The 16419-nt window shown below is 42.7% G+C and overlaps 1 protein-coding gene across 1 annotated transcript in view; it reads right to left on the minus strand.

Annotated features, from left to right (window-relative positions):
- Nucleotides 1-16419, minus strand: part of SCML4 (Scm polycomb group protein like 4) — a 110756-nt gene that overhangs the window by 11925 nt on the left and 82412 nt on the right. Inside the window, exon 6 of the mRNA XM_030554231.1 lies at nt 2607-2873. Coding sequence (XP_030410091.1) covers nt 2607-2873 — 267 coding nt within the window. The remainder of the gene's footprint in view (nt 1-2606; nt 2874-16419) is intronic.

A 16419-nucleotide genomic window follows, 5' to 3' on the forward strand; every position in this document is an offset into this window, starting at 1 on the left:
CTATTGCTAGCCTGTGCTGAAGTCAGTGCTGCTAACCAGATTAAAGCTAGTGTGAGTATGCCTGTCTAAGCTGCAACCACACCTTCGATTGCAATCCAGTTGCACTGTAGACATCGCCTATGAGAAGACCAGGGTCAAGGATTAAAGAGATGTGGAGGTGAAATACAAGGAAATTTGGAAAAACACCTGTCTCAGTTCAGGGCAACTGCAGCTGTATTTCCCCTCATTGGTCCAGCAATGGCACCCGGTATCAGTCTTCCAGCTCCCCAGCCATTGCCTTTCCGGGTGGAAACCCGCATCTCTCTCCCTTCTGACCAGAGTATTTCCAGGCTGCAAAGCTCCCTGCCTTCACTGTGTTGCTCCCAACAGAGACAGGCTGCCCACGGACACCTGCTTGCTTTCTCTTCAGGGATGGTCACCAGGGGTGATTGCTAAAGTTATAAGTACCACACAGTTCTTTCTAAACAAGTCTATTTTATTCTGAAGAGGAAAGCACCACAGAGAAAACACATGAAAAAGAATAAAAAAGACTGCACACATGTAGTGCATGCATACCTTCTGGGGGACGAGAGGGCTTCAAAGATTTGAAAATGGAGCAAATACTGTAAAATCTCCTCTTCCTACTAGAGAAGGTACATACAAAGCCACAACACCACATACACAACTGCATTTTTAATACAATGTACCCCAATGGTATTAACCTTCATTCAGTAAGAGTTCAAGTAGCTCAATAAAGTTTATCTTAATTCCATAAGGTTTGTTCGGGATATTACAGAAGGTTGTCAGTCTGTCACAGCACTGTTTTGAAAAGTGACTGTTAAATCCAAAAAGACACTACAGTTAAGAGGAGTGGCCTATAGTTCAATGCAATTCAGCGTGCAGAATGCAGGAACTGCATTAAAGATCAGTGTGGATTCATGAAAGAATACTCAAAGAATTGATGTTAATATAATATTTTACTGACAACTGTAATTGGGGCGGAAACCACACAGCAATGCTCATAGCCAGGTAAGGTTTGAAAGGGAAATATGCTTTTTTTGCTGTCATAAGTTAATGCTAGACAGGGGTGTGTGTGTGTGAAGAGAAATAAGAAAGGCTGCTGCAAATATATCAAGGGAAAAAGAAACACTAGAACGACAGTAGGCCCCATTAATAAAGGAGGAAGGGAAAGAAATTAATAACTTAAAATGGCTGAGACACTCAATTCCTTTGTTAAATCTGTCTTTAAGATGACAAACATATAAATGGAGTTTGAATAATTAGAAAGGAAGGAAGACACTGCTAAAATCACTCTAATGATAAAGAGAAGCTAATGGAATACTTGGAAAAAGTGAACAAAGATATGGATTTTAGAGTAAGAGAATTAGTTAACAAGGAAACTGACAATTATTTTTGAAAAACTGTGGATACTAAAAGGCTGGGGAAAAGTAAATTAATTCTGATTTCCAAAAAAAGGAAAAGAGAACAATTTCAGTCGTTACTGCACCATGACTGAGCTCCTACACTGCAATCATCACAGCTCAGAAGGGATGCATTGAAAGGGAGCAGTAAGTCATTTTTTGTGACCCCTTCCTCCATTTTCCCCTGATCCTGTGGCCATCTGGCTGCTGGATAGGTCTCTACCTGGTCCCACAGGGCTCCTCTACTTTACCCCTGGCTGGCTGCCTCTTTAACCCATCCATACGCCGACACTGGCCCTACGCCGTCAGAGAATTCTTCACTGACAGAACACTCGTATTGCCATCTGAACTGTTATATAGGCTGTTTTGTATAACCAGAGCGGTACAAAGCAGTGTTAATGGGGCAAAGGATCAGGTTACATAAGCTTAAGGCCATGTAAAATATTGGAACAAAAAATTAGACGGGGAAAAAATTTTAAACACATAAGGCTCAACCAACACCTATTGAATTCAGTAGAAAAACTCTTAACTTTAATGGGAGCAGAAGCGAGCCCTTAACAGAGAATGGAGCAATGAGCAGTAAACAGCCTGGGTTTATAAAGATTACATGTTTCTCAACAAACTTTTTGTGACAAAATTTGACATAATTCGTAGGTGAAGAGTGATAATGGGCTATGAAGTACAGCTAGGAAATAATCTTTTTTGTTGAGATAATTAATGATAAGAATCATGCCTTTATTTTGCCAGCTGGCTGTTGGGATCTGCATTGCACAGCACCATGTACACTTATCGAGTTCTATAAATAATAGGTACCTTCATATGTTTGAACTGTGTTGAATTTGGGGAATGAATAACTTGATATTCAGATGAATATTTGTAGCCATAAAATCAGTTACTCCAGTTCTGTCATATGCATTACACATAACAGATTTAAACTGAATAGTAAGAGTACAAGAAAACATTCATGTTTTCTACTGGACAACGTTTTCATCATTTATTTCTCCTTCTCCATAGTTTGCTATTGCTTCCTCTAACTCGCAATGTTTGTGATTTGACCACTGGCGTTATTATTCTGTAGCTCTTACATGAAACACACCTAACATCAAAGGGAGTTTGGGGTGAGTAAGGACAGTGGGATGGAGCTACAGGAGAACAAAATAACATACATGGTTAATATCAAGATGAATCATATATATATTATGTTACCACTTCTGTTTCCTTCAAGATAGGTTCCGTTTCTAGTTGGGCTGGATGTCTGATGCCTCAAACCAGTAGATGAAGGTCCCCCGGAGGACATCGGACCGGAACGATGACTGCAAGAGGAAGAGGAACCTCCAGCAAGACGTCCATCTCCAGAGCTCTGTCTCATGGTATACAGGGAGCCCATGCAATTAAAGGCAGAATCAGAAGGATCAACACTGTAGCGCTTCATGTTCATAGGGTCAACCAGGTAATCTTCAGGTATGATAGTTTCTGCTTGGCGGGAAGCCAGTGAAGAGAAATATAGATCAATGACATGTAGATCATTTCTATTCAGCCATTGAACATCTTGTTTAAAAAGTTGTTTTGTGCAATTAGTTTAACTCTCTTGGCAATATCACACATAGCCAACTGGAATCCACCGGCCAGAGCCCTCAGCGTGGGCAGAGTAGCATTTATGCTGTTGGGAGCATAAAAGTAATTGCTGCTGCAACTGCTGTACAGACAACTGAATGCATCTGCTGGGTTTTAAGAAGTGACAATGGGTAATGGGACAAATTCATACCTCTGATACTAAATAATAATAACAGGTGTAACTCCACCAATGTGATTGGAATTACAGGAGGGTTGGGTGTGGCTCAGTCTGATTCAGCTGTGTTAGTTTTGTTTTGGAGTAATTATTTCTTCAGAATCAGGGGACATTTACTGTTAAATTTGAAAGGAGGGTGGGGGAAGTATGTTCCTGATGGGATGAGGCACAAGTCTCATTTGCTTAATGGTGCTACATGAATAACAGAGGATGTGGGTTATGAATCCATCATTCTCTTATTCCCTTGCACTTAAAGCATGAAGGTCAGAAGGAAGAGGAGGACAATAGGGCATGCAATTTATTGGGTAAAAACTCCTGTCACCCAATGAGAAAGAGTAAAGATAATAAACCAAAATGTTCTGACTGCAATTACAAAAATTAATCAGGAAATATAATCGGCTCCAGACAGACATCAGGCCTGATATTCCCCAAGGGAAAGAAAGACTAGATAATTCATGAGCACTCCCAAGTTTGATTACCAACAGAGAGGGATAATTGAGCTTTCCAAATACATTTCAGGTGCAAACATGAATACAGGCAACACAGCCATTTATAAGTTTTTGTCCTGTTGCACCCCTTCCCTGTTTTGAACAGTTGTTGCTTTCTGAAATAATAACTATCCAAACCCAAACAGAATGTCCTTTCCTCTTATCATGTAGCCATCAGTTTATATTATTATCTATAAAGTCCTATAGGTGTTTATGGCACTTCGCATATACGATAGGCAAGACTGATACCACAATCTATTATTAAGGTTGCCTGACAATTTCCATTTTAAGGCCCTGTTTTCAGTTACTTATAACTTTGCCAAAGTTTAACTGTTTGAGTTAAAATTTTCCATGTCATGTATCTGCCTCAGATTGATGTAGCTTGGAAAGTTTCAGTCAAACCAGTAAAACTACTTCCAAGAACAAGGCTAGAGAAAAATACATTATATTTCAATATTGAAAACATTCTGGGAAACTTTTATCTGGGTCTCCCATGTTTTGGAGCACGGACTTGAAATTTGCCAAGGGAGTGAACTTCATGTTAGGGATGTGCCTTTTGCTGTTCCTGTGAAAATCTCCCCACATTGACTAAATTATAAAGTGTTTGAAAAAATCACACTGCACACAAGCTCAGTAGAGACTTAGAGATTTATAGCTAAAATCACCAAAGATTCCATGCATACTGAGCATGCTCCAGCTGCTCACAGCTCATATGTATGACCAGACTGTGAGTGCACCATCCCCACCAAGTGATGGATTGTGGTCAGGATAGGCCTAAGCATTGGAAATGAGAGAAGAGAACCTGTCTCTCTCAGTGACCCGCTTGCTGGGCCCAGGCACCAAAGGGGAGGAAGGCACATGACTCAAGTGCAGATGGCACAAGATGGGGAGAGAGGAGGAGATTGCAACAAGGAGCTTTCTGGGACTGGCACTGGGCAGAGGAAAGTTGTGATTGGGAACTGGAGGACCAGGGAGGAAATGGGACTGGTTGGACAAGGAAACTGAGACTGGGATCAAGTGAAGGGAGGGTGGAACTGAGAGGTAGTGAGGGAAATGGGGGGGGACTGAGAGCCAGTTGGTGGTGGGGGGGACACAGATGTCAGATGAGGAGCTGCTGGGACGAGGGAAAACTGGGAGACTAATACTGACTGCATAAGAAGACAGGGAAGAAGTATGGGGAGAGGCAAGGCAGAACTGACGAGGAACCAGGGAGCAGGAGCAGTACTGGGATAAGCTGGGCAAAGGGACTGTGACAATGACCCATGGAGAGAGTAGCGCGGAACAGAGACTGAGATTAGATGAGAAGACCAGGGAGGAAAACTGAGACTGGGAGAAACAAGGGTGCGGGAGGACGACTGAAAGCTGTGGAAAGTGGAGAGACAGATACGTGAAGGAGCCAGCCAGGGGTACTGGGACTGGCTGGCAAGGAGACGGGGAGTGGGGGAAGACTGAGACTTGGACAGGGAACCTGAAGAGGAAGATTAGGACTTGCTGGGCAAGGAAACTGGGATAAGAAGCCTGAGTGGAGATTGGGACTGGGACAAGGAGCCAGATGTGGGGAAGAGAGAAGACTGCAACAGGAAGAGGTTGGAGGGGATGGAGTAGTAGGGGTTTGGTTTGGGAAGGACTGTGGCATGAATACATAGGATGGATAGTATTGTGTGTACAGTGTATATAGGGGGAGTTGGTAGCAACCCTGTATACGTAGGTTGCTTAACACTTTCTATTATATAAGATTCTTAGAACTTTTATTCAGGAAGTGCTACCACCTCCATGGTTTGGAGGAAGAGAGAAAGCCCTTAAATTAGACAAGGGCCTTTTCTTTACCCCATGAAATTCCATTCAGGTTCAGCTGAGATACAAACTATTAAAAATCGCCAGTTCCCTTTTTTCACTTGCATTCCCCCAGGAACATTTTGGAAGTTTGGCAAAATAATAACTGAACCCAGAACAGGCCATACCATCACCAAAGCAACAGCAGTAGCACTGCCAGCAATATGTGTGAGAGCTGCCAGAGGAACTGTAGCAATGGGGAGGAAGGAGACCCAGGCCTGGTTCCTTCCCTGCAACAGCTTACCCCTAACCTCGGCAGCCCAGCCTCCCTTTTAGGGCCCCCCATGGGATAAAAGCTCCCTCAACTCCCAAATGGGGATAGCAGTGCAGGGGAAAGAGAGAGACCTTGGTTGGGCCTCCTGGCCCCAGCACACAGTGATGGCAGCCCATTTTCCCCTGTGAGATAACAGCCTTCCCTCCTGCTGCCAGTTAACCTATTTAGTCCTACGGGTAAAGTGGTAAAAGTCTGTGCTATTATGCTGAAGCTACAGGATTCAAACCCTACTGCTGATGCATGATGAGGGAGTTGTTGCAGTTGTACATAATAGGATTTTTTTATTTTCCTTTTTAAAAAAATGTAGGAAATCACAACCAACCAAACAAACAATTAAATTAAAAAAAACCCACAAAACTCTGTGTTAAAAGAATGTTACTTAGATTGACAAATCAAGCACTTGAAAGTTCAGAAATACCAGATTTATGTTTGCTGGGACAACCTTAATTCCTCCTTGTACCTGTATTATGATACAGTGTTTAATTACATGATCACATACTATTTTTTATACAGGACCCCTGTCTCATTCAGTGCACAGGCTGAACACACAAGGAGGTAGAAATCAAGTTGGATGATTATATGTATATATAATACACCTTACCTCGATATAACGCAACCCAATATAACACAAATTTGGATATAACATGTAAAGCAGCGCTCTGGGGCATGGGGCTGTGCACGCTGGTGGATCAAAGCAACTTCGATATAACGCGGTTTCATCTATAACATGGTAAGATTTTTTGGCTCCTGTGTCAATATATATTCCCAAGAAAATGTTGTCTTTGGGTTAAAGAATACAACTGGGAGCCAGGAGATTTGAGTTCCATTCTGAGCTCTGCCACAGACTTTTTGTTTGACCTCCTTGGTCAAATTATTTCACCTATCTGTACCGCCATTATCCCACAGGTAAAAGGGGCACAAAGGGACCTACTTTGCAAGAATGTGGTGAAGTGTAATTCATTCATGTTTAATAAACCCACTGAGATGCTCAAAGGGAAGGTGCATAGGATGTTGACAGTGTGATTTTTAAGTTGTTGTTATTAGGAAGGACAGGCTACGATAGGAACAACATGAACCTCTTCAAACATCAGGCTTCAAAATGTGCCTTTTAAAGGCTTCTGGTCTTCAGGATGACCTGCTTAACCAATATCATCTCCAACCATGAATAATCATATCTACAATAGTAGCCTGACTTTGGATTGACCAGGAATTTCCTCTGAGCAAGACATTCTGCTGAGTGGAATAGGGTGACTTTTTTTGTGCTAATGCTTTTTTGTTTGTTTTTTCCCCCCCAAAAATGCAGATTCAGGTCAACCCAAACAATTTGCCAATTTGGCTCGATTTCAATGAATAGTTTCACTTGGAAAAAAGAAAAGAAAAAACAATTTGGAAAGGTCAAAACTGCTTCTACTTTTCACTTAGGAAAGACTCTTGTTTCAGAATTTTCCTCAATATTATTAAAAAAAAACAACAAAAAGTCAAGAAATTTTGTTTGAGCGTGACATGAAACAGTTTCCCCCCCAACTTTTTTGTTCAGCCACTGAATCAAAATCTAGTTATTTGCAAAGCCTAGATTAGGAAAATGCTACCTAACATGTTTTAACTAACCCAGTTTTAAACAGGGATTTGCAACTTGAAAATGCATCAGCTGGTCATGTCAATCCTAGGCTCTCCGCATCCATGCAGGTGCAAAGTCTTGTTTAAAACTGTGGTCACTGATGCATTTTAAAGCATAATTTATTTTTCTAGTCAAGACATGTCCACAGTCTTGAGACCATGAAGCAGCATGGTGCGCTGTACCAGGAATTAGAGAGGAGAACTAAAGAGCCCGCACACAGGAAGAGGCGGAGAGAGTACAAAGAAGAGGATGCAGGGAGGCCAGAGGAAACAGGAATACAGTCTGTTAGTGAAGAGATGTGGTAGTAAGGCTGTGTCTGCACTATGAGCACGACAGCAGCACAGCCCCAGCTACACCACTGTAGCACTGTAGTGTAAACGCTTCCTACATTGATGGAAAGGGTTTTTTCATCCATGTAGTTAATGCACCTCTCTGAGAGGTGTTGACTTGGTCGACTGAAGAATTCTCCTATGAACCTGGTTTCGTCTACACTGGGGGTTAGGTCATTCTGACTTATGGCACCCAGGGTGCCAAATTTTTCACAGCCTTGAGCAAAGTAGCTGTCAATCTAATTTTTAAATGAAGCACAGGGCTAAGGGAAACTATGGATGTAAAAGAAGATAGCACAGGAAAAGAGGAGGGAGATATCAAGGGGCGGGGGGTGGCAGAGACTGACTTATGTGGAGAAGAAAGCCTAGGAGCCTCATAGACCCAGGGGCACAGAAAAGGAGAAGGGGAGCAGAGATAGATAGCCACCAGACAACTATGAAGCCCTCCAACCAGCTCCAACCAAAAGGGAGGAACAGTATCCCCAGCAAGGGGGGGAGGGGTAATAGATGGGCAGGGAACTGAAATCAGAGAAGAGGGCCTTGAAAAGCATCAGAGTAGGAATCAGGTTTGATAAAAGATGATGCCACAATATTGCCATCTGTGTACCTTAGTGGCAGGTTTGTTGTATTTTTTAATTGTCTAAGTGCATCCTAGAATTATGATGGAAGAATTACATGGTCTCTAATACATGGAAGGTAATTGTGAGGACAGCCTAATTCTATTATAGATGAGATGCAATGTATCTACTACGGTGGATAAGCTCCCTGGGGGTTTGCTCTGTCAAAATATTATCCTTCAACATTGCATGGTCTTGTCAAACTCTATTTTGTTTCACAATAAATAAGTGCAGGCTCCAGGAGGCACACTTTGGTAAACAGATGAACAGTTAAAGGTGTTCTGAGCAAAGATTTGTCTTGTTTTCTCCTGACTACACAGCAATGTTTGCTGGAGCCACAGAGCAGGCCTTTATGAAAGGAGATTCCTCCATCTTTCTGAAGAGCTAATGTGATCGGCTTGACTCTTTCACAGCCCCTGTGGCACTGGGCTTTGTCTAAAGTCACAGCAGTCGTGCCTCCTCTCTGCCTGCCCATCAGGTCCATTGCGTAGAGGAACGCTCTTTTCCAAGGTTACGAAATACAGAGTGCAGTGTCTGGAGTGCACCCCACTTCGAGGGGTGGGGAGTGAGTGCAGATACTCTCCATTTGGGAGATAGTGGATGGGGAAGAGCTACCACCTCTTGGGGAAGTGGAGACCTACAACAGGAGAAGCTCTGCCATCAGCATAGGTAATGTCTTCTCTAAGCATGACTGCAACACTGTCAGTGTAGACAAACCCTAAGCTATTGAAGCCAATGAATGGGTTTATCTTTATGATCCCCATGCACCTGGCTAGCAAATAGGAGTTCCCTGTCTGTATAATGGGGATAATACTAATAGTACTTCCTTCGTCTCTTACCTATTTAATTTGTAAGTTATTTCTCTCTCAGCATGCATATATGTACAGCACCTGCAGAAGGGAGCCCTGATTTCAGGTGGGGCATCTAGGTACTACTCAAATGCAAATAATATATTTTACAGAATAAATTTAGGAATGTAACCCCCTCATTAAACTACACATTTAACAGGGAAAGCATGAACAGAGAACATGCAGGATGGACAGCCCTTCTCCCTCCAGGCAGATCAGTTTCCTACTTCTTTTTTTAGTTTAATCAAAAACTGCACTTTCCTCCTCATCTCCTTATTACTCAAATGTTATCCCCTGCAGCCTGCCTGCTTCTGCCCATTGCAGATTGTTCAAAACCCCCTTAAGTCATCATCTTCTAGTACCTCTCCACTTACATCACCTCCCTCCTTAAATCCTTCCGCTGCTTTTCTCTCTTACCACATCCGTTTGTCCTAAAACTCAACGTCCTCCATAACCCTCTCTATCTGTATATGCATATATATATAAATCCCCAAATTTATTTCCCCCTCCCCCCAAGCTCCCCTTTATCACCCCTTCTTACTGCTTCCTTCATCTCTTTCCCTCATCTCGACTTTGTGCTGTCTTTAATGCTGCCTTCCTATGCCTGGAACAATTGCCCTCTTCTTTCCTGCCAAGTGTCCTTTCTCTCCTCTTGCAAATCCCCCTTAAACCACATTTCCTCCCAGAAGCATTCCTATTTTATTCTTCTCATCCTTAAATCTCTCTACATGCTCCCTTTCCTGAACTCTTGTGCCTTTCTTTGTCTTGGCTATTTAAGGCCCGAATCCTGCAAATGCACATGCTTAACCTCACTCCTAGGAATATTTCCACACTGGGATGACTCACATGTACAAAGTTCGGTTTGAGTCTAAATGTTTGCAGGATTGAGGTCTTAGATTATAAATTCCTATAAAGGGGAAGGGATCTATCTACTTTCCTGTGTGTACATTTACATGTCATGCATCACAACAGTGTCTTAATCTAATGTCCTGATCCACGCAGGCAGACAACTGTGTCACGCAGGCAGATCCCCACTGACATCAGCAGGGCTCTGCGCAGTGTCAGGGGGTCCAGCTGCATAGATCAATTTGCAGGATCAGGGCCTATATTTCTAACATGCTACCTAAATTTATTGCCAGGTACCATTTTAAAAACTATTATTAATAATAATGAATCCCCATCCCCATAGCACAGCTCAGAAAGCAAATCAGGGCAACAAAACACAACTGTCATAGCTCTGGATTACATGCTGCAGACATTACGCAAAAACATCCTTCAGCACAGAGACCACAGCAAGCAAATCTGACAATTACCCTGCACTAGATGTAATGAGTTCGTCTAGACTAGTATATCACGAGCTGCCTCTCTGTCACCACAATGCCAGTTATTCAGCTACAAATTGCCTCGTCCCATATAGGAACATTGCCAAAAATTCCCAAGACAGCATCTCAAAAGGAAGCCCCCCTGTCAGCGTTATAGGCTACACAATAAGTTCTTGCCTGTCAAAGAGCTCCAGGGCCTTCAGTCTGGTATGTTTCATACCATATCGGATGTGCACATAGGACAGAGGATACTTAGAGAAAATCCCCATAGAGGTTAATTGGAGACATAGGTACTAGTTTCCTAAACAAGAGACCTCCTTTTCAAAGCACTGGTAGCTTCCCAGGACAACTGTCAGGGTCTGGTGTTTGTTTTTATCTCCGTGTGGAAAACAGTTCTGTAACTTTTGTTCTGACACTGCTTTTCTTTACTGTCTCTTCATAACCCCTTGTTCCACCATCTGTATTGGTTTGTCATTTTATTTGCTCCCATTAAATTCCCCATTAACATTTTTTCCAGCTAATATAGATTTCTTTCTCTCTCTCTCTTTTTAGCCTGTCTCCCATTGCTCATATCATTTAGTTGTAGGCCCAACCCTATGGCCCTTTCCTGGGCTGTTTAAAGTGCTACAATATTTTTTCTTATAATGGGTTGACCAGATGTGAACTCACTATTTTAAGCTGCATGATATCATGTCTTCCTCAGTTCTGTCCTCTCCTTTCCTAGCCACGGTTAATCTGCCAGGTTTTACTCCTTGCCCAGATATTTTGAGAGGAGCCAACCAGATTCTCAAAGTCTATTTCAGAGTCTCCCTAAACAGCTTACATTCCTTTGTGTTTTATACTCACTGGGCTTAATTCAGCTCCTATATCAGAAAGGGATTCACCCTGTTGAATGGCAAGGGGTGTCTGCATCAACACCCTCCCCTGCTTGATTGGCTGGGGGACAGCAGCTTTAACTTGGCAGGGGATTTGTTGAATCAGATTCTTGGCCACACCCCTTCTCCAGCCAGCATCACCCACTTATGGGGCTAGGCTAGCTGCTTACAGGCCTCCTATCCAAGCAAGGGTTGTGGTTACTGGGCACAGCTACAGTTCCTTTGCCAAGGTCACATATTACTCTGGTGGAAGCCTGGTATTTGATATTTCAATACATTAGGAAAGTACTTTGTATGTAATTCAGCCTAAGTGAGTGTAACATCGATGAAGTCAACTGAGTTGCCTCTGCTTACGCCAACGCTGAATTTGGTCCTTAGTATTCATGATTAAAGTCCAAAGGAGAAACAACACAACTTGGAATAAACACTGGTCTGCCATCCTGTTTGCAGAGCCAGAGCTTCCTCACTAACTTTCAGAAGGAAACTTAAGAGACTCAAGATCTGACCCAGAAAATTCCTCATTCCTGTGTTTAATGTTGATAGAGTCTCTAGCTAGCTAAATGTTCTGTTTATTGCTGGGAATGCATTCTCTCTCTCGCTCTCTCTCTCTCTTTTTTTAATTGAAATTGTAAGAGGTGCTGCCTAACCATAACGGAACCTAATCTCTACAGCTTTCCCATGATAGCCACTGCCTATTTCCTTCTCACATTAGAGTTATAAGGCTTGGCAAGAGAGAGGAGATCCACTATGTTGGATCTTTAAGTACTGTTTCCCCAAGGAACTCCCACATTGTGCTCAGGCATTGGGGAGATGGAATGGATGTGGAAATAGTGACATCTGTATTAATTTACTGGAAGCTTTCTGTACAACATAGGGTATCACTGTGAAAACGTTGCATTTTCATCTGATGAGTTCCAATTAACAAGGAATGAAGATACTGCCTCTCAAACTTTACACGTGAAAAAATAGAATAGGGGAGTACAGAAAGATCAAATAAAGAGGTGCAGTACGGTCCACTTTTATATACCATCCTTTCATTCTAATCTAACCAGTTGAAAAAAAAAGACAGAGGAAGATTTAACTGATATTTACCAACCAGGCATGCATTAGCTGTGAGCTGCCAACCTTCATTTTAACCTAGACTCCAAGGATCAGAAAATAACATTTTCTGTGTCTATCAAACACAGTCTCACACATTTCTGTCAGGTCAAAATACTTCTTTATACCTTGTCTCCACTGTAGTTTAATATTTGATACGTCTAGCTAAGCCTGATCATGAATTGGGGTTTTCCAGCTCCGAATTACTGCATCTGATTTACATTATGATGACAACACCACCCATTCCTTTTAGCTCAAGCCCCACTCCAGATATACAATGCCATGAAAATATGTCACCCACTCAGAGGCATTTCCATAGTCTCAGCACCATAGTATCATGCACATATGTGCACTATTCACAGCTTGTCAAGAAATAACTGTCATGCTCTTATCTCCAGTAGCAATATGTAGAGGGGCTCTTTACAATAAAGTGCTAGTCTTGCGGGCAGCAGCACCATCTGTGACTCTGGTTATAAACAAAGCATCTGCTCACAAGTTACTCCCATACCCTCACAATCCAACACAAGCCAGATCAAAAGAAGCAATTTAACTTTACAGTACCTTTTCCACACCATGCCCTGGCTGTCTTAGCTTAGTCAGGCAATAAAACCTTTAAAGGAGCCACATCTGTTTTATGGCAGCGGAGCTAAGCAACTCACTACTAAGAGAAGAGAGAGACACAGAGATGCTTCCCTAAGGAGTCAAAGCATCACTGAGGCAACCACAAACAGCCAGTGAGCAGCAAGAATGTGGCACATGATGACAGCATTTCATCGCAGCCACATCTGAATTTTTCTAAGGATAGGATGGCAGTTGTTGCGTCCTCAACAGGAATATGTGATCAGACTCATTTCAAAACAATCAAACCATAGGCAGGACCAGGGAAATATAATTAAACCCCATCCATTTGTGCCTATATTTATTATGAATATTGAAATCACGGCACTGCTGTAGAGATGAACTGCTAAAGATTGATTTCTCCTGGGTTTAGTCTAACTGAGGCAGGCTCTGTGTTTCTATGACATATAAGCACGTAGCAAACTTTTGGGTGCTATAAAATAATTGCTACGAATGAATGTATACTACACAGAGTTTGGGTAGCAGAGTGGGTTAAAGCACTCACCGTACACTACAGCTTTAAAAAAAATGGTCAGTGTTGTTTTTTTGCTGTAACTGATAAATGGAAATGTAACAGTGTTTTCTTTTTTGGTTTTCCTTCTCCTTCCCCCCTGTCTTTTGTAAGAGGCAAATGGAAACAGAAAAGAATTGAAAAAAGCAGGGGAAGGAGATAAAAAAAGAGGGAGAAACAGTGTGGGGGGGGAACTGTAAACATGTCACTCATGAAGAATTTTGCATAAACATTCCTTTTGGAAACCTGGGCAATAAAAATGACCTTTCAACTTTATACATTTTTTGGGCAATTCCTCCACTTTTCACCTGTAGAGATGCAAGTTCAAATTCTGCCTTAATGGAAATGAGCTCTTAGGATCATAGAGCTGCCAAATGATCAGCCCCAAGGGCCATCTAGTCTAGTATCCTGTCTTCAGTAGTGGCCAGCACCAGATGCTTCTGAGCAATGTTCAAGAACCCCACAGTAGGAAGATGTGGGATAATCTTACCTCTATGAAGGTCTCATCCTAATAGTTAGACATTGTTTTAAATCCTGAATCATAAGTTTCATTTTCTAATCAAACCTATTTTTAAAGCATTCACTATTATAACTCTTGATAGTCTTCCTCCAGATAAATGTCCAATTCCTTTTTTTTTTAAATCCTGGCCTCAACAGTGTCCTGTGGCAATGAGTTCTGCAGTCTAATAACATGATGAGTGAAAAAGTATTTCCTCTTTCCAGTATTATATTTGTGTAACCCTTCTGCCCTTCAGAGTTGGCAGCAACAAGGGAAGGGTTCAGTATCTAGGGGGTCCTTTTCAATAACACAATGCAAAACCAGCTCAAGCCCCCACCCAGTGACCTGGGCAATTATGTTCCACCCCCCGGGGCGCCTCTAAGAGGCAATACTTCCCCTCTTGCAAGCACAGAGTCTAGTGTAGCAAAAGCCTTTTAATAAAGGAGGGAAACAATGTGGCATTATGTTGGGGAAACACCACAAACAAGATTCATAACACAAAATACCCACTCTCAGGTAAGTTTGGCAGTGTCCTTTTCCCTTCAGGGTCTTAAGTCCAGCGACCCAACAGTCACCCCACCCACAGTTTCTGTCCTCAGTCAGTGCAACCCCCAGAGTTCAGAATTTCATCTGCAGAGTTCACTTCCCAGCCTGGGTGGAAGTGGGGGGAGATATGGGGGCACCTTACATGCTCCACTGCTCGGGTTAACAGCCAATTGCCATGCCTCTCTGTGGGGTTCGCTGCAGTCTTCACTGCCAGCCATTCTGCTGTCTGCTCCTCTCTGCTAGCCACCCCGCTGGCCACTCCTCTCCACTAGCTGCTCACCACCAATATGTCTTCAGCTACCCTCCTTACTTAACATAGCTCTCACTCATTTCAGCTTTTAGTAACTTCAGCTCTTTAGTGATTTCAGCTGCTAGTTGGGGAGCCCAGTGCTGGTGTACTCAGAACCACTAGTCCAAAGTAGATCTAATGCTTAGATCTAGGTATCAGCAATTTCAGCTCTGCAGCATGTAACAAGACTCTCAATGGAATCAAAATTAGCTCTGCTATTACACAGTGGAGAGAAGAGGAGTCAAAATGGTGTTTAGGGCCTTCAGAAGGTCCCACCTCCTCCCTCCCTCCCTCAGGCACAGCCAGATAAACTCATTCAATTCACTAGGCTTTGGAACCCATGTCCCTTGCCTAGCGAGTGCTACTTACTAGAGGGTGAATCCCTTCGTCATAAAATGCCAAGTACAGTTTTACTGTCCTTGATTCACATAACCAGGATAACAACACTTCATTACTCCTGCCCCAATAACAAAGAGACTGGGGATCCCACAGTGGCCAAAGTGACCATTTGGGAAAGTAGTCCCATTGTGTTAGGTAGGGTGGGTGTGCCCAGGCAAACGAGATCAGCCCCTGGAGTCCTTTTCCACAGTTCACCACCAGATGTCAGGGTAGAGCTCATTCTGACTCTGCTTACATCTGCTACCTTTTAATTCCATTGAATGCCCCCCTGTTTTTGGTCCTTGTCACCAAACCACAACATTCAGTGCACCTGACTAGTCTCTGATCAGAAGGTTCAAAACTAGAATAGCAGAAGTGTTTCACCTGAGTGCCGAGTTGCACAGGTATAGCTGTGAGGAGGAGTTTGCACAGCGCCATTCTGCACTGTACTTCACTCTAATCAGTTCTATTAGTCTTTTCCTTTCATAAGCATCCAATTCACATACTGCATGTGTAACGCACACACCTCCTGAGTGTGATGTTCTGGCCCATCTAATGGCACCAAGACCATTGAGAGAGAGAGAGAGAGAGAGAGAGAGAGAGAGAGAGAGAGAGAGAGAGAGAGAGAGAGAGATTAATAAGTCTGCTCTACAGCCTTAGTTAACAGCCATAGGGCTTTTAGCTCATGCAGTAGAAGCTCATGCACTAAACTCCAGAAGCCCCAGGTTTGATCCCTCCTTCCAACTGGGGTCCATCGGTGTTACACGTGTGTGCATACATGGGCTTCCTGTACATGAACAATGGAAAATTAAATTTCACAGCCTTTCTCTATAGTATCACTAAGTGTATGATCACACAACACGTGAATAACTCTATATAGCATGGCACAAACTGGCATGAGGTAAAAGTTTGAGGTCCTTCTTCCCCTGTTGGCTATGATGAATTTTATAAGTTACTGACTAATGTAAATGTCGCTTGGATAAGTGATATTTTTGATAATGGTGAACTGCTGCCTGTGGGATTTTTAAGCACATCTGTTGGTCTGACTCCTTGCAATAGGGGCATTTTGAATCACATTGTTAACCAA

This window comes from Gopherus evgoodei, chromosome 3, assembly GCF_007399415.2.
Source record: "Gopherus evgoodei ecotype Sinaloan lineage chromosome 3, rGopEvg1_v1.p, whole genome shotgun sequence".
Taxonomy (NCBI): domain Eukaryota; kingdom Metazoa; phylum Chordata; order Testudines; family Testudinidae; genus Gopherus; species Gopherus evgoodei.